The sequence below is a fragment of the Chenopodium quinoa genome, unplaced genomic scaffold, assembly GCF_001683475.1.
Source record: "Chenopodium quinoa cultivar QQ74 unplaced genomic scaffold, ASM168347v1, whole genome shotgun sequence".
In the NCBI taxonomy this organism is placed as follows: Eukaryota; Viridiplantae; Streptophyta; class Magnoliopsida; order Caryophyllales; family Amaranthaceae; genus Chenopodium; species Chenopodium quinoa.
This window is the reverse complement of record NW_018745024.1, coordinates 8,142,412-8,170,135: the sequence shown is the minus strand read 5'-3', so window position 1 is coordinate 8,170,135 and position 27,724 is coordinate 8,142,412. Positions and strand designations below refer to the sequence as shown.

At 37.3% G+C, this 27,724-nt stretch overlaps 2 protein-coding genes across 2 annotated transcripts; one reads left to right on the top strand and one right to left on the bottom strand.

The window, feature by feature from the left end:
* Positions 1-5,817: 5,817 nt before the first annotated feature.
* On the top strand, positions 5,818-22,214 carry LOC110708480 (5'-3' exoribonuclease 4-like). Its single transcript, XM_021886613.1, has 22 exons — positions 5,818-6,446; positions 10,185-10,287; positions 10,378-10,454; positions 10,546-10,737; positions 10,899-11,018; positions 11,127-11,189; positions 11,280-11,417; positions 11,525-11,689; positions 11,908-11,985; positions 13,349-13,435; positions 14,310-14,402; positions 15,352-15,447; positions 16,794-16,864; positions 17,113-17,241; positions 17,326-17,402; positions 17,481-17,521; positions 17,654-17,728; positions 19,725-19,876; positions 19,957-20,061; positions 20,143-20,218; positions 20,434-20,516; positions 21,171-22,214. The coding sequence occupies exons 1-22, from the start codon at positions 6,240-6,242 to the stop codon at positions 21,769-21,771; spliced, it is 2,829 nt and encodes a 942-aa protein (XP_021742305.1). The 5' UTR covers positions 5,818-6,239; the 3' UTR covers positions 21,772-22,214.
* A 2,284-nt stretch (positions 22,215-24,498) lies between these two features.
* LOC110708479 lies at positions 24,499-25,709 on the bottom strand. The gene is made up of 2 exons (XM_021886612.1): positions 25,308-25,709; positions 24,499-25,219 (listed from the first exon to the last, which is right to left on the bottom strand). Exons 1-2 carry the CDS (start codon positions 25,558-25,560, stop codon positions 24,603-24,605), a joined length of 870 nt encoding a protein of 289 aa, XP_021742304.1. The 5' UTR covers positions 25,561-25,709; the 3' UTR covers positions 24,499-24,602.
* Positions 25,710-27,724: the final 2,015 nt, after the last annotated feature.

Below are 27,724 nucleotides of genomic sequence, written 5' to 3'. Positions count from 1 at the left end.
CCGCATGAGAGTGATGCATTCATTGGTGTGATGACCAACATCTTCATGATAATCACAGAATTTTTCTTAGTTCCGATTGTTTGCAGAACCCTTCATGGGGACCGGCTTCTCAATTGAGATCCGTCCCTTGATTTCCTTTAGGATAAATTGGCTATCCTTGTTAAACACATACTTTGGGGAGTATGGTTTGAATTATTTTTTCTTCTTCTGGGACGGCTGTTTAGAGGAATCAGTTGCCCAGACCTCTTTTCTCTTCTCGTCTTTGTTTGACGACTGCTTCTGTCGTCCTTCTCTTTTGTCGGACCTTTTCCCGTCTGACTGTTTTACCGTACTACAAAGATCAGTCGCCTGTATATAGGCTTCCGCTTCAATCAAGGCTTCTTGAAGAGTCGCCACCCTCTTTCGGACCAAATCAAATTTGAAGGTCAACCCGTCTTTGAGACCTCTGAAAAAGTCAGTATAGGCTACTTCATCCGGTAACCCTTGAATCTGTATTCTCATCAGGTTAAATCGCCTGATGTAAGAACGAAGCCCCTCCTTCTCGCCCTGCTTAATTGTTCCTAAATCAAGGGTCGTCTTCTTCGCAGGGATGTTCATGGCGAAGTTGGAGGTGAATAAGTAAGCAAGCGTCTTGAAGTTATTTACACAACCAGTCGGCAGGTTGCCGAACCATTGTTGTGTGATTCCTTTGAGAGTCGCTGGGAAACACTTGCACCAAGTGGGATCATCCAACCCTTGAAGGTACATCAGGTTGGTGAATGCCATCAGATGGTCTTCTGGGTTAGTAGTGCCGTCGTAGGTGCCTACTAATACATTTTTCACTTTGGCCGGCTGAGCGGCTTCAGTAATTTCCTTGGAGAAGGCCGACGGCTGTTCACCAAGTCTAAGCAACCGTAGCTGCCAGTCCATAGGTTGGACATTTTTTGCTGCATGTCCACCAAACGGAGGTGGCTGTAAAAAATATTGTTGTTGCGGTACAAACGGTAAGTTTGGTACCGCCTGGTCGCTATGAAAGCCGGACCGACGGGAGGTGCCGTCTGACTGACTCTCATGATACGACTGAGTATGCCTCATCCAGGTATTTCGCAGACTATCTTGGAAGTTTGAAGTAGAGGCCGGCTCTGACAATCGGTCACTCTTCTTCTGCTCTAGCAGTAGCCGAGCGTCTGTGTATGTTTTCCTCGACCCGTCCGCCTGAATATGACGAACAAGTTTCCTATTTCCTAGAGTAGGAAAACGATATTTTGTGAAATCAAGGGCAGGTGGCTCCCACTTCCTAGATTTAGGATGAGGGGTCACCTCTCGCCCTTGAACTGGCTTCCTCTTCCGTGAAGTGGAGGGTTTCTTAGCCGACTGCTCCTTGTCCAGAGCAGGCGGCTTCTTGTTGATCAACTCTTGAATTTCTCCCTTGAAGTCCCTCATGATGGTCATGAGTTCGTTCCTTGTGATGGGAGCAGACCCTTCAGTCGGCTGCTGCCGAACAGGCGGTGCGCCTGCTGGCTCGCTTCCAGTTTGAAGATGTTCCCGTTCCCTCCTTTCGGTATGACGGGTACGTCGGGCCCTTAGGGTCCCGTCTGAAGCTGTGTGAGCTTCAACTTCAAATTCATTCTCAGTATCGTGGTCCGACTGAACTAGAGGATCGTCCAGGGGACGTCTCTCTTCAGGAGTCGGTACAAACGTAGGTGCCATCTCAGAAGTACTCTCCCCACAGACGGCGCCAAAATGTTTTGGGGTTTTCTGATGTCCTGCGGGAGAGTTACAATTCCGAGACTGGAACCGGACGCCTGTACCTGCAAAACAAACGGATGCTCCGGATGATTGGAGATCCGCCACCGACGGTCAAGTTAGTACTTGATTAAGGAGTAATTAATGCGGAAATTAAAGTGATTGGGTCTCTCTAGGTGAGAGTGTTTAATGTGTGTAATCTGCGTAATCTCCCTTAATGAGGATTAAGGGAGGTATTTATAACCTCGAGAAACGTGCCAATCTAGGTTTAGGTTAACCTTGGGCTGATTGGGCTTCCCTCGGAAGTTGGGCCTAGGTGACCGGCTTCTCCATTAGGCATGGAGTATGCCACGTGTCATGACATAATAAGTCCAGGGTGGACGAATAAGCGTGTGCCACATGGCAAGCCCTGAGAGGTCCAACTGGGGGACACTTGGCAGGACCTGATTGGCCCACGTGGCGCATTCCGATTGGTGGGAGCAAAATCCCCTAATCAACCGCGTCACCCTCCTGTCTTATCTCTCAACTCCTCTTCATGCCCAGATTTTTGACCATTATTCGAAATTTTTTGGGCAAACGTCGAACAATTTCAACCAATTTAACCATAATTCGTGCAAATTTTCATTTGAAATAACAATTAAACCAAGTTTTGTGTATATAATCTCAATCTAATAGAACCAAAATTGATGTTTTTATGATTAAAATCAAATTGGGGGAAAAAGTAAGGTTTTCTATTGTTTTGAACCAAATTCCTATATTTTAAAACGAACACAACAATTAACAACTTAATTTTGCAATTTGCATCTAATGAAACAAAAGCCCTAAACCAATTTGTCGAAATTTCAATTCGAATCAAATTCCTCCATTGCATTCGAACACTTTCTTTATTTGGTGTTGCAATAGGTGGTAGTGGGCCCTGCGATGGGTGGTGGTGGAGCTGTGATGGGTGATGGTAGGGGTCGCTGGTGGGGTTTTGCTTGCAAGTGGGGTTTGGCGGGTGGCCTGGGGTGTGTTGGTGGGTGGTGGGTCGTGAGGGCTGGGTTTTGGTGGTGAGGAAATATAAAAATAGCGACAATAGCTAACGCCAACTTAACGATAAGATTACATCGTACACACTAAAACTACTTTGGAGTTATAACGTGGAACTTTGAAAATGGGTGAACAGAGCTTGGAAAAGTAACTACCATATTTAGGTTACTTTACTTAGCTCATATGATGATTAATTGTTTGCGATTGGTGGTACTTTTCCCACTTTTTGACTTTTAGTATTTACGGAATTGAAATAGTGACGTAATTATCAAGTAATTGTCTTAACTGAGTAAATAACAATTTAGGTTACTTTACGGTTGCTCATGGATGTTGGTTAGATATCAACTGTCAAGACTCTTGTATGTGGGAAAAAGAAAAAGTAAAAAAAACTAAAAGGTTAAGAACCACCAACCAAAAAAAAAAAACCAACATTCATGAGAAAATACAAGTTTATCTTGATGATAAACAAATTTTGTTTATCTAATGGCACTTTCGTAAATAAATAAAAAAAATCCCTATCAGTACAACATTTTCGTAAATAAGTCAACATTTGTGGAACTCGCATATTAATAAAAGTTGTTCACTTATTTACAAAAATGCCTATTCGCCGCTCCTTGATCATTCCTCCAACAACCACAAAGTATCGCTACCACTTATACCCGAAACTTATGTAAAAACCAACCAAAAGTTCTAAGTTTTGAATCCTTTATTGAGTAATAGTTGTCGATTCAATTACTCTAATCTATTTTAGATTTTCAATTCTTCTACTATCTCTTCTCTTTCCTTCTTATTACTTTCGCAATCCTCTAGCATGTATGTTAATGATGACTACCACCAATATCACTGCATATCTCCATTATTGCGATTGCCTAAATCAATAGCAAACAACCAAATTAAAATCCTAATTCCACCTTTTTTTTTTCTCGCATAAATTCCTAAATAAGCCTTCATTCCTTAAGTTCTTCCCCCTCCTTTCCTTTATTTTATGAGCCTATAATATTTAACAACATGCAAATAAAGAGCAAAAATAAGGACGGGTGGGCATAATTAATTAATTTTTGGACGAAATCTATTAAGTGGTGACACGTTCTAAAATTATTTGTTCTATTTAAAATTGTGTTGTGTGCCTACTCTTGGCAAGTACAAATAAAAATTGCATGTAGTATCTAATATCTTTACGACATTAGAAATATTGTACTGAATGTTGAAAGCCTTTTGTGTTCAAATTAAGAAAATGATCCATCGTTTTTTATTATGAAAATGAAGGAAGACATACACTCTTCTTTGATACCAAGCTAAGCTTGGTCTAGTGGCAAAGTTTGTATCTCACAACCAAGAGGTTGTGGGATCAAACCCTACTAATGACACTTTGGGGTGGGATTCCCTTACCCTTCCCCCTCCCCCCCTCCACTTTCAAAGTGTCTATCTCGTTAACCTGGTCAGGAGAACCTATGAGAGGTTCCAGCCCATTAAGGCCCTTATCCTGACGAAAAAAACACACTCTTCTTTGATACCAAGCTAAGGTTGGTCTAGTGGCAAAGTTTGTATCTCACAACCAAGAGGTTGTGGGATCAAACCCTACTAATGACACTTTGGGGTGGGATTCCCTTACCCTTCCCCCTCCCCCCCTCCACTTTCAAAGTGTTTATCTCGTTAACCTGGTCAGGAGAACCTATGAGAGGTTCCAGCCCATTAAGGCCCTTATCCTGACGAAAAAAACAAACTCTTCTTTGATGAAAACTTTCCTTTCATGGAGTTTGAACCAAGAAGCAACTCAAGCAATATAATGTTTTTAGATTTAAAACTTTTCTTAGTTGTCTTTGTTCAACAATTGTAGATGAGAGTAACAAGGTATTATAAGTTTATAACCCCTTGAACTACATAAACATGAATGCTCATGTTGTAACTTTTCAAAGTGTTTTTTACTCTCTTGGAATTACCATGTATTTTGACTAATGTTTCATCTAAACCCTAAATTGAAAAAACAAAGCATAGAATTTTTTTCCCTCTTTATTTGATTTGTGCTCCATAGATGACCTCACATAAGAAGAAAAAAATTGCAAGTGAGATAAAAGCCCTAACCTAATTTTGAATTTTGATCGAAGAAAGGAAATAAAGCAACCAAATTCAAGGAGTTGTGGAAGAGGAGAACAAAAAGAAGGAGCGTCAGTTGATTTTCATGAAACAAAAGTGTTTATTTAGTGACATTTATGTAAATATATCAACAAAATATCTCAATCATTATGACGTTTTCGTAAATAAATCAACATTTGTGGGGCTTGCATTAAACAAAAGTTAATAACTTATTTATGGAATGTCACTTGATAAACGATTTTTGTTTACTCTCTCCGTGTTTTTTTAAGTGTTACACTTCCTATTTCCGGCCGTGTTTATTTTAAGTGTTACACTTTCAGCTACATTAAAATATTATATCTCTCTCCTCTCATGGTCCCTACCCAAACCCACTACTACTCCCTCCGTCCCTAAATTACATTCATCCTTTCTATTTTTGGTATTCTAAAATTACATTTCTCCTTTCTATTTTTGGTAAGTTTTTTTTTTAAGTAAATCAACTCTCTTTTTCTGTTTTATATTTAATGCTTTCTTACTTATCCTTACCTAATCTCACTCATAATCCTTGTGCCAAATTACAATGAATATGATTGGTTAAAAATTTTCAATTAGAAGCATGTGATTGGTCCTTTTTTTTGCAAAGGATTGATGACATGTCATGAGTAATAACTAATCTATCTTAGTACTTCTCATTGCATTATCTAATTATTGTTATTTGTCTTATTCTTTTCTCCTTAATTCCCGTGTAAATTTCCAAAGAGGAATGTAATTTAGGGATGGAGGGAGTACTTTTTTATTATATCTTTCATCTCACATTCATTAATTTTCAATAAACTATTAACCTCACTATCATTATTTTACAATTTTTTAATATTCCAACTACTCCACTTACCTCTTATTTTATTTAAGTCAATTAAATTGTCTAAAACTATGTGCCGGTCAAACTGTAACATTTAAAAAAACACGGAGGAAGTATTATGTACATCAACTTGCATTTTCTCATTAAAATATAGGTACTTAAGTTATGAAAATTAAGAAAAGATGAACGACTTTACTAAATCGATATATGTAGTATCTCAAGTTAAGCCAACCTAAATTAAACTATAGTCTGCCATTAAAGTTTTAAGTTGTAAAGTTTAAGAAGATGAAGGACACTATACAAAATACAAACATAACTAAAAAGTTAAGAACCATCGACCAAAAAAACCCAGCACTCATACCTTTCCACCTAAATTTGTTTTCCCTCCTTAGAATTCTTCTTCATCATAATAAAAAGGTCAAAATCATTAAAAAAAAAAACAAAAAACCCAATTCATCATCTTCAATTCTCTCCCCTTCCTTCTTCAATCAGCTGTGTATTTCTTGAAGATTTACAACAAACCCAGATCTCAATTATCTGATTAGTTAATTTAATGGGGGTTCCCGCATTCTATAGGTGGTTAGCTGATCGCTACCCATTGGCGATTTCCAACGTTGTTGAAGAAGAACCAAAGGAAGATGAAAACGGCGTCGTTTACCCTGTTGATGTTTCAAGACCTAATCCTAATGGCATGGAGTTTGATAATTTGTATTTGGATATGAATGGAATTATTCATCCTTGTTTTCACCCGGATAAAAGGGTAATATTCTTTTCTTTTCAAAAAATTTTAATTTGAATTTTTTTTGGGAATTTTGAGTGGTTAAAGTTTTGGACTTTTGGATTATTGGGTACGTGGGACATTTAGGATTTCTAATTTGGTGGAGAGTAGTGTAAGTAATGCTTAAACTGTAAATTGCATTTTTTTTTTGAGGTTTTGAGTTGGGCATTATGTTCTGTGAATTGGGGTTTTGAGTAAGAACTTTTGGGTTGTTTGGTATGTGAGAATTTCGTAAATTCAAGTTTGAACTTTTGGTTGTTGTGTAAACAAGAGCTATGAGGTCATTGATTGGCTAAGAAACTTGAATTGGTCAGTTACTTTTTGGCTTAGATAAGATGTCGAATGCTCGTTTTTTACATGTGATGAAGAATGAGGTTTTTTATGTGTTGTTTGTACTGTTTACCAACATTAGGTAAATGAGAATTTGGGAAATTTAGTTTGAACTCTTGTTAATGTGTGAGGGTTTAATTTGGTATTTGATGGCTAGACACTCGTGATAAATTTGTGGTTTGATTCATTATCAAAATCAAGTAAATATGGGATATGCTGCTGTTATTGAGGAGTTGCTAAGTAGAACTGTTGTTCCTTGTTGAGAGAGTGAGTGCAAATGTGATATCTGCACGGAAAATACGTTAAGATACTCTCTTTGGTAACGCCAGATGACCGCATTGAACTGGATAACACTTTCAAATTGAAGTTTTAAACACTTTGGGCTTGATCACTGTATTAAGCAATGTAGCTCTCTTTTCTATAATTGGTTAACTAGTCACTTGGAGATAGCTTGTCAATTCTGGTGGTTATTCATACAATGTCAATAAAACTGCACAATATTAGTTTTCTGTTTTATAAACTGTTAAGAAAATATTTTACTGGTGTTTGTTACTAGTGCTGGTACATTGGTTGCGGATTGAAACCCAAGAGGATTGCTTGGTATTGTTTGGTTGGAGGAGTTTATGGGTGATAGGCATCCCTTGGTTGTGGGGATGAGATAAAGAGACGCATGGGAGGGAGGGAGAGAGAGTGAGGGGAGAGAGAGAGAGAGAGAGAGAGAGAGAGAGAGAGAGAGAGAAGAAGAAGAAGAAGTTCATCGAGGTATAGGAGGAGATTAGTAGGAGAGCAAGTGGTGATTTGGGAGGATGCTAGTATAGTTTTTATCTAAAATATGGTTAGTGTTTATCGATGAATGATTGTAATTTTGATGTTTGGTAAATGCAGATGATTTTGTAATTGCATTACTAGTATATACTGTCAATTTTTCGATTAAATATATTTTTCATAAGCTTATACTTTTATGTTGATAAGAGACTAGTGGCTGCACTTTGGAATGTTTACCTAAGCTTTTGTAAGTTCCACTTTGCATGCCAGCTCCATTGATTCCTGTTTTGCAGCTGGGGGCTTATGCAGAACTCCTTGCCCGTACAGCTGTACAGTAAAAATGATAGGTTTCAAAGATTCTCTATTATGTTATTACCTGTTGCTCTTTTCAACAGCTTAGCTCTCACATCTACGGATGGTTATGGGACAAAGAAACAGGTTTAGGGAAGGGGTTCCCATATATATTATGTACCTGCGTAGGATTTTCTCCACCCTTATCCACCCCATGCCACCATGCTTAATATTGTCCTTCACTCTGACCTGGCTGGCAAAACCCTGTAACCCATGCTCACATAGATATCCATTGCCTGCTTTACCTGTCTGCATTACCTGCTTTAACTGAATACTTTTAATCTACTCAAAGACAGAAAAAGTAACATTGAAGGTTTCTATCCCAAAAAATGGTCAACAGTAAAGGATGACCTAGCATCAAAAGGACAAAACATAAAATGATCTATCAGCAAAAGAAAATAATGGGTATGGGGAGAGAAAAACTAAAATTATCTTAAGCTTCATGAAATTCAAGATATATAACAGATATAGTTGAAATCTTTTTGGTGCATTACTGTCATGTTAACAAATTCGAGAGACCTAACAGTCAGCCCAAACTTATCACAACAGGTAAAGATTCTAAATTTATATTGAAAGGTATCTTTATTAGAGTTTGACCTAACATAAAAATAAAATTTACCAAGATCTCAAATCACCAATAGCAGTGCTTTCCAACAGATTTTGCAATTTGATAACAGTGAAGCAAAAATGGAAGCAAGGAATTTATGAGAGAACGATCTGTTATTTGAACTTGGGTACCCATTTCCATCACGGTTACGTGTCCAAGTGTCCAATTAGGTTATTTTGTGAAAGCAATTCATGATTTTGGTCCAAAATGAAGGTTCATTCCTATGTCCGAGTGGAGGATCCGATACACGTACTTAAGGTAAAATGAAGAGTTTGAGTTATGAAGAGAGAAATAGCATAAGTTGTAGGAAGATTTTATGAGCGTCTCTTAATTGAGATAGCCATGGTAGATAATAATTTGTATATATCGTGTATGGAAGGGAAGAATTGAGCAAAAATTAGACTAAGCTCTCAGTTTCATCTTTGGATTGGATGGTTGAGGGAGGGCTTGAGAGTTGGAGAAAGATGTTTGGTTGGGAATTTAAAGAAAGGGATGAAGTAAGAAATGTTCAAGTGTGTTGGGAAGGCTACAAATGGAAGTGATATGTATAGGTTTGGGCAAGCTAGGTTGCATAGAAACAGATACGGGTATAAAAATGGGTATGGGTACGAGGACGGGACGCGGCAAATCAAAATTAAAAAAACGGGTATGGCATGGATACGACAAAAAAAAAAAAAAATTATGAATCCATAAAATGTTTCAAAAAAATCCATACAACACAGATTAAAAGAAAAACTACGGGGTACTTAATTCGACGTCTTAAACAACACAAATAAGAGGTCGATTCAATCTTCAATGATTAAACTTTGTTTCAAATTTGGCTTAGGTCGCAAACTCCAAATAAATAAGAGCTGGGAATCAAGATATAAAAGGAAAAATAAAAAACCAAAACCACCTACAAACCTGTGGCTACCACAAATCAAAACAAAAAAGAAAAACCATAAACTTAAACGAAAAAAAAAAACTTAAGCTTAATTGTTCAAAAAAAAAAAAAAGGAAAAGAGCAAAACTTCAATCAGATTTAAAATGAAGAAAAAAAAAAGGAGAGAGAGAACAAAACTTCGTGTGGATGGGCAAGTTTTGGAATGGGACATTATTTGGACAGACTTAGTATTGTATTTTGTCACGAAGTTGATGATTTATAGGAAGAGTGAGAACAAAACTTCGTGTGGATGGGCAAGTTTTGGAATGGGACATTATTTGGACAGACTTAGTATTGTATTTTGTCACGAAGTTGATGATTTATTATTTTATTTTAAGCAGGAAGAAATTACTTTTTTTAAATTTGAACCAGAAATTGATTATGTGAATCATCAGATTTTTACTGGAGGAGTGACCTGGCTTTAGGGTCTTCGGGTTCATAATTCTGTATCCTGTAATATTCGTAGTCAATATCATGATAATGAAATAATGGCAGTGAACGCTTGCTTGTCACCAGTGCTTATGAAGTAGCAAATCGATTTCTTCATTGTAAAATTTATCTTTGATTCACTTCCTTTTTAGAGAAAGACTAAATAGAGCAGAGTGAATAATTTGTAAGAATTTCTTAAGGTTTTCTTATTTTGCCGTTAGGAAGTTAATCAGAAAAATGTTATGAAAGTTGAAAAAGGGGAACTTGCCAATTTTGATGTTTATTTATTTTTATTATTTTTTTATTTATGATGCAGCCTGCACCTACAACATATGATGAGGTGTTCCAATCGATTTTTGCATATATTGATCATTTATTTTCATTGGTTCGTCCAAGGAAGATTCTCTACATGGCAATTGGTAAATTTCCTTACCATATTCCCTTTTTATCTTTTATTTTTACTTTTTTTATATTGTGGAATAATTCTTTTTTCATCCTGGATACGATAGATGGAGTTGCTCCAAGGGCTAAAATGAATCAGCAACGTTCACGGCGCTTCAGAGCTGCAAAAGATGCTGCAGAGGCTGTTAGTTTTTCTTTCTCATTATTTGGCTGATCTTTTTCTTACTTATTGGCAATTCTGAAAATCCTGATATTGTGCATATTGTATCTCCTAGGAAGCAGAGGAGGAAAGACTGAAAAAAGAGTTTGAGGCTGAAGGAAGGACTTTGGCTTCTAGGGAGAGGCGAGAAACCAGTGACTCAAATGTCATCACTCCAGGTACAGAATTTATGTTTGTGCTCTCGGTGGCACTTCAGTATTATGTACAGAAGAGGTTGAACAACCAGGCTGGCTGGCGGAGGGTAAAGGTTAGTGTCAAATAGTTCCCATTATCTTACTCCCTTGAAGATCGGATGATTCCTTTATACTGGAGTAATCCCTTCTTTATCTCTTCCCCATATACTTCTTGATTTCAGGATAATTTCTCTCTATATGTATTTATTCGACTGCATTGGGTGCTTGTTTGAAGGTTATTCTATCCGATGCTAATGTGCCCGGCGAAGGAGAACATAAAATTATGTCGTATATTCGGTTGCAAAGAGATCTCCCTGGTTTTGATCCCAATACTCGACACTGCTTGTATGGTTTGGTGAGTTCATTATGATCCTTCTATGTATCCCCATACATTGATATACTGTCATTGATTTCATCCCGTTGCTTGTATATTATTGACAATCTGTTTGATTTCAATTGACAGGATGCTGATCTGATTATGTTGGCGTTGGCCACGCATGAGGTGCACTTTTCAATTCTGAGAGAGGTTTGTTACATTCTACATTGTGCTTTAGTGAAATAGTTGATAGAGCTTGTTTATCTTTGTCATTTTTTAACCAATTTGCTTCCAATGTAGGTCATCACTATGCCTTCACAACAGGAGAAATGTTTTCTTTGTGGTCAAGGTGGTCATTTGGCAGCAGATTGTCGTGCTAAGCCTGATAAAAATGGAAACTTGATAGATGACACTCCTATATACAAGAAAAAATATCAGGTTGCTTGCTTGCCATCCTTGGCTCTAGTAATTCTTGATTGATTTGTTTGCAGCCATGTTTATCTACTCTGTAATTATTGAATTGTTTTGTCTATGAATTTTTGCAGTTCCTCCAAATTTGGGTATTAAGAGAATATCTGCAATTTGACCTGGAAATTCCTAATCCTCCCTTTAATATGAATTTTGAACGTTTAATTGATGATTTCGTGTTCCTGTGTTTCTTCGTTGGCAATGACTTCCTTCCGCATATGCCTACACTAGAAATTCGAGAGGTATGATTTATGAAAGTTTATGCATCCACACTTCGTGCTTTCACTTTTATTGCCATGTTATGAATTTATTTAGCTCATAATTTATCTTCCCTCTTAGATTACAAAGCTCATAGTATTTAGATGTCTGCACCATCAATGTGGAAATTCTCTCTCCCAACCTTTCTTGTTGCTATTGATCTTCCTTTACACCTGTATGACCTGTTTCTTTTCTGATTCAGGGTGCTATAAACCTGCTGATGAATGTATACAGAAGCGAATTTGCGGCTATGGGTGGTTATCTTACTGATGCTGGTGAAGTAAGTTGGTTCCCAATTCAGATTTGACTGTTTAAGTTATATGTCAATGGAAATGGATTTTTTTAATGTAGTATGGAGTGAGTTGGGGAAATGGTATAATAAGAATGAAAATAGTAGCAAATAATTGTTTATTGCCTTTCAATGTTCTATGCTAATTTGAATGTCTGTTTTTTAGATAGAATTAGCTTTGCTTAGAAAAGTCAATCGATGAATGGGGAAACAAATTGGGATGAAGGTTCTTTATCTTTGCCAGAAAATGTCATAGTTCCTAAAAACACTGAGGTGTTTGTTTGAGGAATTTGGCATTTATTCTATCGAAGATGTTTAATGACTAGGAAATAGTTTGTAGTTTTGAATTTTTGATTAGAATTTCTCCTTGAAGGCTTGGAAGGTGATTGTGCTGCACTTACACATGCTATGTGATTTGTCTATAAGTCACTGATAGGATGCTAGTCATTACATTTGGTTTAGCAAACCTTGTAATAGTGCGAATGCGAACATAGATGGTTGTTCTTCTAGTCAATAGTCTTGAATTCAGAAACTGCACTGTCTACAAATGTAAAGCCCAAAAATTAGTAAATTTTCATAAAATGATGACCTATGTAGCATGGAGACAGGGACAATAATGAAAAGAGAAATGAGGAAACACCACTTTTCAAAACGAGGAAATGTAGCCATGCTTTTTTGAATCATTGAATGGCAGTTTTTGTTTTGTTTTGTTTTGTTTCTCACTGTTATTTTATATTTTAGTATGTTCAAATTTATTCATATGCTTCGTATGTATTTTTTAAGAAAACTAGGGAGGCTAACGTGCGCAATGCACACGTCATAGCTAGCCATAAGCCCATAACAAGGGAGTTCTTTCGATTTAGTCTTATGTCATAATTTCTAGTTGTTCAAGGGAGTTCTTTCGATTTAGTCTTATGTCATAATTTTAGTTGTTGGTAGGATTAATGAGGGAAATTATATAAACAAATATGTTTAGGGATAAATGTCTACACACTATTTTTAAGAGTTAAAAAAAAAGAGTAATTAATATTAATGAGGACAAACAAGTAAATAAATATTTTATATAATTGCCCAAACACTATTCATAAGAGTTAACTCAAACTTTTTAGAAGGTAGGGGTACTACTTGATTAGTTTATGCCATTGGGCCTACAGCCATATCTTATGCTAGTCCAACTTTATACTTATCTTTAAGTACCTCTTTAAATCTCCCTTATCTTGCATTTTTTTGGCAGTAATTAGTATGACAGAGTATTAACACGCATAATATGTTTGCAAAATGGAGATTTAATAGGCTTTGATTGATTGATTTGTAGTTCTTGAATGGAGCTAACTGTAGTATTTTTGGTATACAGGTCTTTCTAGATAAAGTGGAACATTTTGTTCAGTCAGTTGCAGTTCATGAAGAGCAAATCTTCCAGAAACGGGTTCGCTTACAGCAGGTGCCCATCACCTTGGTTTTTATTCTTATAATTTATTTGATGTACTTCAGTTGACAATGTATTGACAATGTGGGTGTTATGCATTGGGTTCTGCCTACATGCAGACACGCAGTGTGTCAATTTCTATGCATATGCTTTATGTCCTAAGTATATATATATATATATATATATATATATATATATATATATATATATATATATATATATATATATATATATATATATATATATATAAAGGGGAGTTTTTTCCCGAGTTTTTAGAGAGCCACGTAGTATTTAGTTTTCTTAGCGCGCCACGTAGGATAATAAATTTTAGTGGTAGCCAATTAAATAAGAGATTATTAATTTCTTTTAGAATTAAAAAATTTAAATGCCATGTAAGCAAAATTGTCGAATGAGATTTTTAAGTTTAAATTAATTAAATATAGAATTCTATCTTTTGATACTACCTCCGTTACATATTATTTGCAACGATTTGACATAAAGTAGAGAGGAAAAATATCTAATCGTTGCAAATAATATGTAACGGAGGTGGTATTATGAATTTTATCTAAATATATAACAAATTTTAGCACATACATAAAAAAAATATATATATATTTTTTTTAAAAATTCAAACATGCACGGGCTTCATCTAGTATTGTTACATTTTTATGATTTATTATTTCTAAATATCTTATATAAATTTGCATATCCTCTTTTTGTTTGTTTGTTTGAAAGTCGAAATTATGTTGCAGTAGGTTAATTTAGTTCTATATTGTTTCCATGACAATTGTAGTTAGTTGTTCATGTTGCTATTCATTTCTCTATATAAATTCTTTTCTTGTTTTTTTGGGGGGTTGTGGGTTATTAATAATCCTTCTTTGATTTACAGTATTATGAGAACAATGAGGAGATGAAAAACAAGGCTAGAAGAGAATCAGGAGATCCCTCCTTTGAAGAGCCACCACCTCCAGCGGAAGACAAGGTGAGAACTATCGGCTTAATCATTTGACCATCTTCGAAGACCCCACTGCTATTGGTCTTGACCAGTAGCATGACTTTAAGGAACTGGGAAACAATTGGCTGATCTTTGGTGGCTGATTTTATTAGCTCTCATTTTTCTTCATAATGGGCTTGATATGGATGATGATATTGGCCAATTCATCAAATTCCAGAGGACAGATCCCTTATCATTATTTAGTTTAGTCGCTTTGTGGTGGTGCTTCCTTTTATTTATTTTTATTTTATATCTACTTGGAAAACTTTTGGATTTGGCTCTAGTTTCATGTACATTTAGCAAATCTGTTAAATTACTTTTATTCCCTTAAAACTAATTGAAGCTTAGGATGCCGTTATAATGTTCTTGGTTGAACAAAATACCGCTCCAACCTTCCAGGAGTCTAGGCATCATTGTTGTTTTACTATATGATTGCTTGGAGGAAGGTGAAATGTAAAGGAATCTATTTGCATATCTTATTTTCTTTTTTACTCTCTAAAAGATGTTTTCTGCTTGTGTGATATCATCACTAATTTTTGTAATTAATTATGTTTTGCAATATTTTTTAAAAAGATGTTTGCAACATATCTAGTATATATTGAACCAGATTGTGTGTGATGTGACCATTTAAATTACATTGCTGTTTATGCACTAATTGCTGGGGTAGTTAGATCTTTCTTTTCAGGCATTCTTAATTTCTTAAGTATATCTCTTCCTCTGCTCCTTTATATCTGGTTCTTAAGGTTTGGCACACATTTTTAGGAGGTATCAGCTGTTGCATTGATTTTTGAAATTGACTAGTATTTGAACATTGGTACTCAAAACGAATTAATTATACATTTCTTTGATACTTTAATGAAAGACAGTATCCAATAAGCTATGTTAGGTGCTCAGATAATATAAGAAGGGAGTAATCAATTAGTATTGTTTTCTGCAGGTCAAGCTTGGGGAGCCTGGATATAAGGAGAGATATTACGCCGATAAATTTGGTGCATCCAGTCCAGAGGAAATTGACAAAATCAGGAAAGATGTGGTCAGTGATTCAGTTTCCACACTCAAGCAATTGAATACGTATTAGACATTATGCATCCTGCATTTTTTTCTTCTTCATTTTGCAATGTTTTCTCTGTTTTTGGTTCAGAATTGCAGTTTATAGAGAATACTTTGTCTGCTCAAGTTCATATAGTTTTTTACCTTGTGGCAGAAGTGTTGTACATTGTTGTGAATTTTGTTTGGTGAGAGACATGTTGTTTCTCCAATGTCCTAGAAGTTAAGTTTAGGTATAGTTTCTTACTGGAACTGGCATCTGTAATATTATGACATAGGTGTAAATGTGTAATAGACTAACTTTAGCAAGGGCAATTTGGGAAGTCTAATATTATTAGGTTAATAGTCTTTAGCTTTAGTATAAATAGAGAGAGGGGAAAAATGGAGAAGCTAGGCAGAATTTTGGAGTGAATTCTTTGGAGAGTTGTGACCTCAAGTCACTATAGAGCTTGATAGGCTAAACTTATCGGTTGTGTAAACAGTTGTTAAGTAATTAAAGCCTCAATCTTTCTTCTTAAAATTTCTGCTTATTTATTTAAATATACAAATCAGATTGCTAGTCTATAATAAGCTACTAGTTTATAGATCCTTTTTGCACCCTTGATTCTAAAAGCAAAAGCTGTTTTTTCTTTTCACCAATGGGCAGCCATTTTTTGGGATTTTATTTCTTGCCTTGTTAAAATATATAATTGAGTTTTCATTTTCAGTGGTGTCCGCCTGGCCGGTTGGTGTGTCGGTGTTGTTATCAGAACCGAAACTGATGTAGCATGTAGTGAGATCATGTAGTCTGTCCCTTGTATATACTAATGTCTTTTCTTTTTCCTTAAACTCATTTCTTGGGGGGTTGGTTATGGTGCTGTGTGGTTTTGGGTTGGGACTCTGCTCTTAGAATATATGATAGCTTTCACTTTTAATTGTTTATGGATAGCTTGTTAGATTTCTTCAACTTTGCCATCATAGGTATCTTTCCAGAAGAGAAGCTTTCATTTCTGGACCTCATAGGTGGTCTCCCTTCTCTCACCCCTCCATCAAAAGAGTTTTATATGCCTTTTATAATTGGTCTGAAATCCAGCACTTGATGGTGCTGCGGTAGGTTTTATTTTCCCCTGCTTCTTGTTTTTAAGGATATGGACATAGATCGATTGAATAACCTGATATGTTTTTGCTGCATCTTGTGTTGCTTATGGAGCATATATATAAGTTACTGACTTTTGACTTAATCAAGTGTCGAGACGGAGACTTTTTGTCTTTTATGATCAGATTTATTACTATTGAATTCTTTCTTGGCAAAATTTATTTGTTTCCTTGACTCGTGATCTTACTTTTTTGCAGGTTTTGAAATATGTGGAAGGTTTATGTTGGGTTTGCCGTTACTACTACCAAGGTGTTTGCTCATGGCAATGGTAATTGGTTTGTTTGTTCAAAAATGTTTACTGTCTACTGTAATCTTTTACTTGAAATAAATCATGTCTGTATAACTTCTTTACTTCACCACTAATTTTACTTGGGATAATTTATGTCTGTATGATTTCTTAAATGTTTGAAGGCTTTTCTAATTGGTGGCATATGACATGTTCTGGGTCTTCCAGATTTGTTTTTGTTTTGTTTTTTTTGTTTTTATGTTTTTAATGTATCTGATGCTTTTGTGAAGGTTCTATCCATACCATTATGCTCCATTTGCTTCTGATCTAAAAGATCTAGCTGATCTAGAAATTACATTTTTCTTGGGAGAGCCTTTCAAGCCATTTGATCAACTCTTGGGAACTCTACCAGCTGCAAGGTTTTGTTTGCTCATGTTTTCAGTTACCAGCATGTCTCTGTGATATATGTTTGACCAATTTTTTGTTTTCTTCTAATGGTACAGTTCCAACGCTTTGCCGGAGATGTACAGGAAATTGATGACAGACCCATCTTCACCTCTGCTTGAGTTTTATCCTTCTGGTAATGTTACTCTGCTGTTTTTAGGTAGAAGTTAGTTACATATTCTGTCACAATCTCATGTCAGCTTCATTTTCCCAGATTTTGATATTGATATGAATGGTAAACGTTTCGCTTGGCAGGTATTATTTAGGTCCATTAGGACATGTTTCCTTCTCCTTTTCCCTCTTGCTAAACTGATGAACTCAATAATTATTTTTTCTTCTTAATCTAATCTTTTCCCCTCTCCTATTTGCCAAAATTTTGGACACCAGGGTGTTGCAAAGTTGCCATTCATTGATGAAAAGAAATTGCTGGCTGAAACCAAGAAACTTGAGGAAACTTTGACGGTTAGTTTTTTTGGAATCCCCATTTCTCTTGCTTTCTGTGCTATAGCATTGTCCTTTAAGTTGTCTGTCATCACATTGCTAAAGTCTTGTACTATTTAGTCAGTTCTATTGAGTTTCGACACTTGCACGTTTTATGTTATTTTAGGAAATCAGATTGAACGGTCTTAGGGTCTGGCCAGTATTATATTTGTTGCACAATTGATTGCCTTTCAGAGTTGGGGTTTGCTACCCTCCATTGGCAATTTGACGGTGTATATAAAAGCAGGATGGAGGTGGAGCTTGCTCATGTCAAGGGTTTGAATTCTTCCTCCTTTTTTTGAGGCTATCTATAGGAATCTGGAGGCTCTGAAGCAAAGTGCTCTGAGTAGCGCTGGACATTGCTTGAATTTGTGGATATTGACTAGATTAGCTATAAATGATAGCTTGAGGATATGATATCTTTGGCTATAACCTCCTTGGGGCTGGAGCTTGTGTAGGGCTGCAATCGATCCGAGTCAAGCCGAATTTTAGTCTATTCGAGCTAAGCTTGATAAAAATTATTAGTGTTCAAGCTTGAACGAGCTATTTAAAATCTTGTTTGAGCTTGGCTCATTAAGAGTTTGACTTGTTTGAGCTTTGTTCACGAGCGTGCTCGTTTATTTCGAGTTTAAGCTTGTGCTTGAATGAGCTTAAATCGGGCTTGTTTAAATAAACGAGCTGTAATCTATCATTAGAAATGATTCCTTTCAAGTTTTGTCGCATAATTTATATAAGATATTTTCATTCTTTCTACAGAAAAAAGTTACGGTGGAGTTTTCATGCCTATATACGATGAAATAGTTACAAAGACGTTCAAGTAAAAGATATTCAAATACAGTAAAGTAGGTTTAGTATAGTAGAAAATTTTTCGAGCCTGTATGAGCTTTCACCAAGTATAGTGAACAAGCTTTCACCAAGTTTCATAGTCCCAGTTTCTTTATGGGTGCTTGCACAGCCTACTTGAGATTAGTGGCATGGAGGCCAGGAGCCTCATTTAGACTTTGGGACAATGGTTATTATAAATGAAAGTCTGCTAGTCAGTCTTATACAAGAAGCTGGTGGAATTGGAATTGGGGATTTGTAGTGGAGGTGTTTATTACAAGGATTTTGGTCTTATATTTGTTGCTGTTTCCATATTCCGTGAGCCTCTTTTGCCACTAATCAGAAGCATAGTTTGTCTGTGTTCAGAAACTTTTCAAACTACTTTTCTGTGATGGTTTCTTTGTAGAGATAGGTTAAATTCTTGAAGAATATGCTTTTAATCAGCTACTTGAGTAACTTAAAAGTGCTTTTCTTGCTCATTATTGTTTGTTAATTTTTTAATTTATCATTTCAGTTAGCTTAATCAGTTTAGATATCCTCTTGTTCTGGGATTAATTCATCCTTTGATTGCTATTGGTGTAAATTTCTCTATGCTCAGCGCATTCGTCAGGGATTTATGAAAGCAAAGTCTGTTGAAACTTGAAATGAAGGTTTTGCTGGGCATTCTTTTAAAAGCTCCAAGTGTGAGGTTTGGGGGATAATTTTAGATGAACTATAAAGGCAAAGCAAGATTTTTAAGTACACTTTTTCAAAACGGAATCTGATTTTTTGAGGTGTAAAATGTACTCTTAAATGCCTGCTTTTGTGCACCCTAATTTAACCCAAACAGGGTTGCCTGCTTTTGCCAAGCATTCGAATTTTACCCAAATAGGGATTTCAAATGGGAGAGCTTTTAAAAATCTCTGTTTGATTGAAAATCCATTTTTGAGTTTCCTGATGCTGTGTCATAGATATCCTTTTACACTAAAATTCAATGCACACAACTTTCGATCATGTAGAGTCTAGAAGCACGGTCATCTCATGCAATTTTTTTGCCTTTATGTCTGAGTTCAATAGTATGCCTTTGGTTTTATCATATCTGACTCTAGGATCTTGATAATTGCTCACAGTTAAGTTGATTCTGTAGAACTTACTCTGATTCATATCACTTTGGCAGGTAGATGAGCAGCGCCGGAACTGTGTGATGTTTGATATGCTATATATCCATCCCGCGCATCCTTTAGCTGCTCAAGTTGTGTCATATTACCATTTCTACTATCAGATGCCTCCTGACCAAAGATATGCTTGGCCAATTGACAGCTATGCCAGGTAGGTTTAAAAGTTTTAACCTTTTGACTTTCAAAGCTGATAAAGGTTTAACTTCGATGGTCATTGTAATATTTATGCAGTGGTGGAATGAATGGTTATTTGTGGTTATCTGAAAGAAATGGGTGGAGGCAAGTGGTCGCTTCACCAGTTGCTGGGCTACCCAATATTATGAATAACCAAACTTTGTAAGTATGATCTGCTGCTGTCATGTTTATGAGTTTTGAATGTATTAGTGCTTACCACCAAGAGAAACATCTATTTTGCAGAAATGTGACATATTTAAATCCTCTGCCTCGTAAACACATCCCGGAGCCTCCAAAGGGTGCAATTATACCAGCTAAGGTATGTAGTTTCTTAGTATCCGAGACAGCACTCATATATATTCTCTAAGGCGTAGATTACTTTGTGACTTGTCAGTGATTTATGATATTTACGTACTACTAATGTATGGAAACTAGTGAATTCTACAGATAGCTTGAAGTGTCAACTATCTTTTGGAATTCAGTCTATCTTTTGGTCTGCTAGCCTCAACTTTTCTTGCATTTTCTTCATTGCAGGTGATCAAATCTACTGACGTGAAACCTTTCCCCCCGTTATGGCATGAAGACAATGGCAATAGGCGTCAATTTGGACGTGAAAGGTATAGCTTGAATCCATCTACGATTTTACATGGTTCTTTTGGCTACCAACAGAAATAATGCATCATATTTGCACATGAAAAATAAATGAGTATTATTTTTTCAATTATACTTTAGTAGACAACTTTTCCCTACTCAGGAGTTTTTATATAATGGATTTGTTTTGAGTTGGACATAGGTATCCCTAATTATGTTCCTTTCACGGCTTACTATTTGGATGTCTAACAGAGTTTCCATTTGAGTCAGTCAGATTGGACTTGGTGTACAGTTGATCCAATAAACTTTTGTGACTATATCTGCCTTATCTAGAAGTATATTGACAATTAGTTATAATAATCTAATACTCAGTTTTTATTCAAAAAAAAAAAAAAAAAAAAAACTAAAATCTAATACATAGTAGAATCTTAAATCGCGGTCTACTCACCAGTGCTATTACATTAACAGTAGACCTCACACTATGCTTACTTGCTACCAAGGTCCCCTGCCTATCAATAGACTACCATGTAAGATAGACAAATGATTCAATGACCTTTCTGCACATTCCTTGTTATCGTGGAAAATTACAACCGTTTGGAAATAGAAAATGTCAGGGTCATTGTTGAAACACTTTTTTCTTGTTTAGATTTTTTCTAATACTGCTTACCCTTGTATCTCAGGCCTCAAGTACCAGGAGCAATACGGGGGCCTCAGTTGGGTGAAGCTGCTCATCGTCTTCTTAAGAACACATTAAATATTAAACATACTGATTCATCTCCTGGATTATTGGATTATATGCCCCATCGGAATCATCCAGGAAGCCATATGATTAATAGGCCAAGGCCAGCTGGACCTGCAGGGTATGAAAGAGGCTACTATGATGATAACAGTTACAATTATGGGCATCATCATACTCCCCGGCCTATGGCAAATGGCCACAGAATGCCCTATGAGCCCCGTGGAAGTAGACACAATGACAGATTACCACACAGAGAGGATGACCGTGATTTAGGAGCTGCTATGTCGAATATGACACTAGGAGGGATTCGTAATAGACCACCAGCTTTGATGAGGCCAAGGATGCAAAATTCTGGGCCCATGCATAGTCAACAAAACAATTTTGTCCAAAATATGGGTCCTATTCCGTCACCCCCTATCAACTGGATTAACAGACCAGTAGCTGGAAACAGTATGCAATTCAGACAGCAGGAGACATCACCCCAGAAGTCGCAAAAACAAGTTTACCAAATGAAGACACAACGACCAACACAACAAGAATGATTTGATTGCTAAAACTGTGGACATTTGTTCCAAATTATTGTTGATCTGTATAGTACATGCATGTTTTGGATCAACGACACAATTGTTGTGACATCTCATTGCAAAGAGGAGCCACCTGATTATTTCAGGACGTGCAGAGGCGACGTGGTAATTGTTGTCGGATGCATAATTTCGCATGCTTGCTCATGTTCTGTTATAGTGTATCGACATGTTATCTAGGTCATTTTGGTGGCCGTGCATCTGTAAAATCATTACTTTACAGTTAGGAGTACGGTCATTAGTAGACACTTGACAATTTGACATCGAAGATCTAGATCAGTTGTATTCAAGTTGTTACAGAAATCAGGGTAGTCACAGTAAGAAATGAACAATGGCATAGTTACACATTGGCTATCAGCCAACTTTCTTTTCTCAATATACGGCTATATGTTTTTCTTTGTGAACTGTTAAACATCGCCCGCAAATTCCTACATAAAGCCCACAAAATAAGAGTGAAATGACACTTTTGCCCTCATACTAAAAAACACACAATTTCTCTCTCTACTCTCTACTTCCACTTTCTCTTTCTAAATTATTTCCAGAGCTATGTCGAGGCGGCCCGGCAAGGAAGTGGCGGCACCGGCGGTGGGCGGAAGGCGGTTTGCCGGCCAGAAGGTAATTTTTTTAATTTTTGTAATTTTTTTTTTAAAAAAAAAACCTCCGGCGACGGTGGGGCGCCAAGGCGAGACGCCACCACCACGGAGGAAGCGCCTAGGCAAGACGCCCGTACAGTGGTGGCGGCGCCTAGCCCAGACGCCACTACCACGGCGGCGGCGCAGAGGCTAGGCGCCACGGCCGTGGTATTGGCGTCTGGGCTAGGCGCCGCCACCACCGTACGGGCGTCTTGCCTAGGCGCCTCCTTCCTTTTTTTTTTTTTTTAAATTTTTTTTTTGTTTTTTTTTAATTTTAAATTTTATTTTCGAATTTTTTTTTTTTTTTTTTTAAAAAATTTGTTTTTCTTTTTTTTTAAATTGTATGTTCCCTTTTTTTTTTTATCTTTTTTTTTTTAAATTTTGTTTTTTTATTTGTTTTAATTTTATGTTCTATTTTTTTTTTTTAAAAAAAAATTGTATCTGGTTTTAATTTTTAATTTTATGTTCCTATGTATTTTTTTTTTTTTTTGAATTATATTTTTGTATGTAAAAAAATTATAAGTTCCCTTTTTTTTTTTATAAATTTTCTTTAAAATTTTGATGTTCTTCTTTTTTTAAGTTTTTGCAATTTTAAATTTTTTAAGTTTTGTTAGTTTTTTGTTTTTGGTTTTTTCTTTGCATTTTTGATTTTTTGTTTTTGTTTATGTTTTTCATTTTTTAGTTTGTTGTTTATATATTTTGTTTTTGGTTATATATTTTGTTTTTGGTATATTGTTTTGTTCATATTTATATTTTTTTATGTTTATATTTATATTTTTTTATGTTTTTATTTATATTGTGTTGTTTATATTTTTATTTTTTATGTTTATAATTTTATTTCCGTTACTTGTTTATTTGCTTTTGTGTTTATTTTCGTCCTTTTTTGTATTTATATTTTTTGTTTTTGGTAATATTTTTTGTTTTTGTTTTTGTTTATGTTTGTTTTTTTTTTGTTTGTAGTTTATATTTTTTGTTTTTGGTATATGTTTATGTTTATATTTCTTATGTTTATATGTATATTGTCTTGTATATATTTATATTTTTTATGTTTATAATTTTATTTCCGTGACTTGTTTATTTGCTTTTGTGTTTATTTTCGACTTTTTTTAATTTGTTTTCGTTATTATGTTTCGTTATTTACTTGGAGTTAGGCATCGCAATTTAGACCTGGTGCGGGGAAGAGTATTGACGTCGTGAGGAGTACGATCTACTCAATGGAGAGCTCGGGGCCCAGACACGTTAGATCCCGTGGTATTTCGGCCTCGGCCCGCAGAGAACGGGTGCACTGTTCTGCGGACGATCAAGATGATGATGATGATGATGATGAGGAGGAGGAGGAGGTCGAGGAGGAGGAGGTCGAGGACGAGGATGATGCAGATGAGGATGTCGACGATCAGAGTGGACCATATGATGATTACGGTCCATTCAGTCAGAGGCTTGATGATACGTATGAGACGCATAGGGTAGATGTGCGTAAGGGTCGAGATGGTAGGTTTGTTAGTAGATCTGGCACATCATCTGCGTCCACTGTGTCTGCGGGTAGCAGAAAACGGTCGAGGGCCGTTAATGATTCTTGGATGGTGAGGGGTGAGGTGGCCGGGGGACCTATAGACGGGAGTGTGATTCCTAGCTTTTTAGGACACATCGCTACCCGTATTTGGGAGGACCAGGAGAGGGCTTTGGATACAGGCATTTTGAAATGCCAAACCCGGGAAAAGACTTGTAGGTTTTTGTGTAGCTGGGCTGATGCTTGGCCGGATTATATGTATAATACGTCGTTTCATGTTTTTTGTTTTGTGTAGTGGATGGGCAAGATTATGCAGTTGGGACACCGACTTTTTGAGGAAAGGGACTGCATGACGAGTGCATCAGGCAGAGCTGTTATTGACGATCTGGAACGGACCCTTGAGCAGTGGCAGTGGGCGTCACAGAGGGATTACTGATATTTGAAATTAGACATTATCTTTTTAGTTTGTAATATTTGAAATTATTGTTCTTAGTTTTTAAAATTCAATATTATCTTTTTAGTTTGTAATATTTGAAATTATTGTTGTTAGTTTTTAAAATGAAACATTATCTTTTAAAAATGAACACATAGAAATGACATAGTATTGACAATACAAGGCCTCATAGTAAAAGGTAGGTGTACATCAACAAAAACTACATGGCAATTAAATTGTTCCACTGTTGCACGCGAGCATGGTACAAAGCATCCCAACCCTCCACGCTTGCTCTACGAATTTCATACCACTTCGGTATGATATGTGGGACCGGAAAATCGGGTGATATGTCTAATCGGATAAAATGTCTGTATGACGGCCCAAGAAATCCAATAGCAACGTCCCTTACCGGTCTGGTGACGGTCTCGCGCGAACACCAGGGCAGAACCGTTGTACATGGATAATAGGCTCGACTATGTAAACCAAGGCCGAAATGCATGACTGCACACTTGTAGATGTTTGCAACGGCAAAGAGATCAAGTGGCGCATCGAACCAATGATTTTGACCGCAAGGTCCCCCTCCCCACCGGATACGCTGCAGAGACCTATCCAAGTCCTCGCCGTACACATGGCCATACACATCTCGGTTTGATGCGATTTCACTGTACATCAACTGCCGCACTAAACCGTAGTTGTCTTCACCCATTTGAAACACATCCGCCACAACCCGAAATCCGCAGTTACCATCTGCAATGACATCATTCCACCCGTCCAAGAATGGCATCATGATATTAGGGATCCTGTCCTTATATGGAAAATGTTCAATGTCCATTCTCCCTGTTACACACATCAATAAACACAATAACCAAGTCAACAGTAAACTAATCAAACAGTCAACAAAAGAAATTGAAGTCGAATGTCTTACCGGTGCCGGGCATATTCACCGACGACGATGATTGGCTGCCACTTGATGAGGATGTACGACCACGGCCACGGCCACGGCCACGACCGCGAATGTACTCAAACGCACTCTTGTTCCGCCGTGGTTGTCGACCCCTAGGTCGCTCGACCCCTTCCGGTTCCTCGGTATCCAAACACGATGTATTGAACATGTCATGAAGTATGTGTGTAGCACTACGGATGATCGAAGGGTGACTGGAGGACACTTGGTCAAACATCAACTGAAACTGCTCCAACTCCTCCTGTTCACGGTGAACCGTATGCGGAACAGCATGCTCTCCGATAACGAGCGTCCGCCAGAATGGATGAACCTGATCGACATGTAACGACGCCCTGTCTTGCGTAATTACGCGGTGAATGGTGCATGCACAAGGTAATCCATGAGTCATTGATATAGCACATCCGCACCGAATAGCCACTTCATCGCCCAACTCCCTCATCCTGGTATACTCGCTCAGAATCAACCCCAAACAGTGGTGTGACACACGACCGTGGAGAATCTTAAATATGAAATGGCCATACAACATGCCATGTCGTCGTCTGGAGTCCTCGAGATAGTTCTTGGTGCCGTTCCTCTGAGTATCAATAGCCTTGTTTATTCTCTCGAACAGTGTATCCAGAGCAGACGTGGAAGAATCAATCCAGTCCTTCAAAGCTCTATGAGCGCTCTCGACTCTGCATGTCGTAGTGTTCCCAAAATGAAGAACTTGGTTCGTCCAATATTTGACAAACTTTTCCCTCTGAGGTACCCACTGATGCATCACATAGTCTACGATTGGCGGGCACCACTTGTACGCATCCTTGAAGTTTTCCAAGGCTCGATCGTACTCTGCCTCTGTGGTAGCTTGCATGATCTTCCGCCACTTACCATTTACCAATGTCTCTGCTGTTACTAAATTCTTGTTGAAAAGATTGTAGGCTTTGACTTTCACGCAGTTGTTGATGTGCCATGTGCACAGTAAATGGCTCGACTCCGGAAACAGCTCCGCTATAGGGGCAAAAAGACCTCCCTCACAATCACTTACGATGGCCGATGGCTGTACATTTGGGCCGATGTAGTTTCTCAACTTTTCCAACACCCAACGGTAACTCGCAGCCGTCTCATCCTTCATGACTGCATAACCAATCAGAAAGTTCTGGTTCGTTGGAGCCATCCCAACCATCTCAACCAGTGGGAACTTGTACTTGTTTGTCTTGTACGTTGAATCGATCAAAATCACAGATGGCCAAGACGAAATCATATCAGCACAATCAGGATGGACAAGGAACAAATGAGTTACCTCCGATGTGTCTTCGTCAGATTCAAACCAGTAAAGGTAACCACGTGCTTGTGCCTGGTGCAGAAGCTGCTGTATAGGGTTCCTTCCCTCTGACCGTTCAAACCTCAATTTCTGTCTGACGTTGTAGATGTGTCTTCGGTTTGGCTGGTCTTCGGGGAATTTCTCTAACACAGACGCTAATATTTTAGCGGGCTTCACTTGAGCATCACTCATTTCTTTTACAACTAGTTTCGCAGCTGGACTTAGGCCGCTTAACTGCCGATGCCCCACTTTGTATGCTATCAGCTCATGGTTGTGATATCCCCATTTGCCGTAACCCTTCACTTCCCAACCGTCACGCCTTTGATGTTGTCGAACCTTAACTCGGAACTGACACCCACAACCTTTCCGCTTTGAGTCAAACCGAATCGCTTTACTGAAATCTCGTTCTTCTCTTTTGCGATAACGGTCGCATCTCAAAATGCGATCCATTCTACCATCCCGTTGAGATTTATGAGTTGCTACTACTAAACAAAAGCCTGATCTAATTGCAACCTGTTTTGCCCAATCAATCGCTTGTTGAGCATCTTCGAACAGGCCATCATGTACAAAAATCCCACTGTAATCATTTCCGTCTCCACCATAATCCTGTAACAATAACATATAACGTATAAATATAATTACATTAAGATTAAATTAACAAAAACAAACAAAAAAAAAAAGGGGATTAAATTAAAAAATAAAAAAAAAAATAAAAAAAAAATATATTCCCCTAGTGGCGCCTGGCCAGGCGCCTTGGCCGTGGCTGCGGCGTCCTGGCCACGCGCCACTACTATGGTCGAGGCTTCTCCACCAGGCGCCGTTACCACGGTGGCGGCGTCCTGGCTAGGCGCCACAACCACGGCATGGCCTTTTGGCTAGGCGCCAGCCACCATTTCGTCCTTACGATGCGTTACGAACCTCGTTTTCCGATGACGACGGCGATTCTCCGGTGATCCTCGGCGATCCGGTGCTGCTCCACATTTTTTTAGTGCGAAAAATTTATCTTCGGTTAAAATTATAAAAAGGGCAAATTTGTCAAAAAATTATAAAATGTGGGCTTTATGTAGAGATTTGCGGGCGA

Bases quoted from the DNA above. Each gene is read 5' to 3' on its own strand.
- LOC110708480 (XM_021886613.1), top strand. From the start codon at position 6,240: ATGGGGGTTCCCGCATTCTATAGGTGGTTAGCTGATCGCTACCCATTG. The intron at 14,403-15,351 runs GTGAGAACTATC...TGTTTTCTGCAG, and splicing joins CACCTCCAGCGGAAGACAAG to GTCAAGCTTGGGGAGCCTGG. The intron at 17,729-19,724 runs GTTAGTTTTTTT...TCACTTTGGCAG, and splicing joins AACTTGAGGAAACTTTGACG to GTAGATGAGCAGCGCCGGAA.
- LOC110708479 (XM_021886612.1), bottom strand. From the start codon at position 25,560: ATGTTTGACCAAGTGTCCTCCAGTCACCCTTCGATCATCCGTAGTGCT. The intron at 25,220-25,307 runs GTAAGACATTCG...TGTGTGTAACAG, and splicing joins GGTGAATATGCCCGGCACCG to GGAGAATGGACATTGAACAT.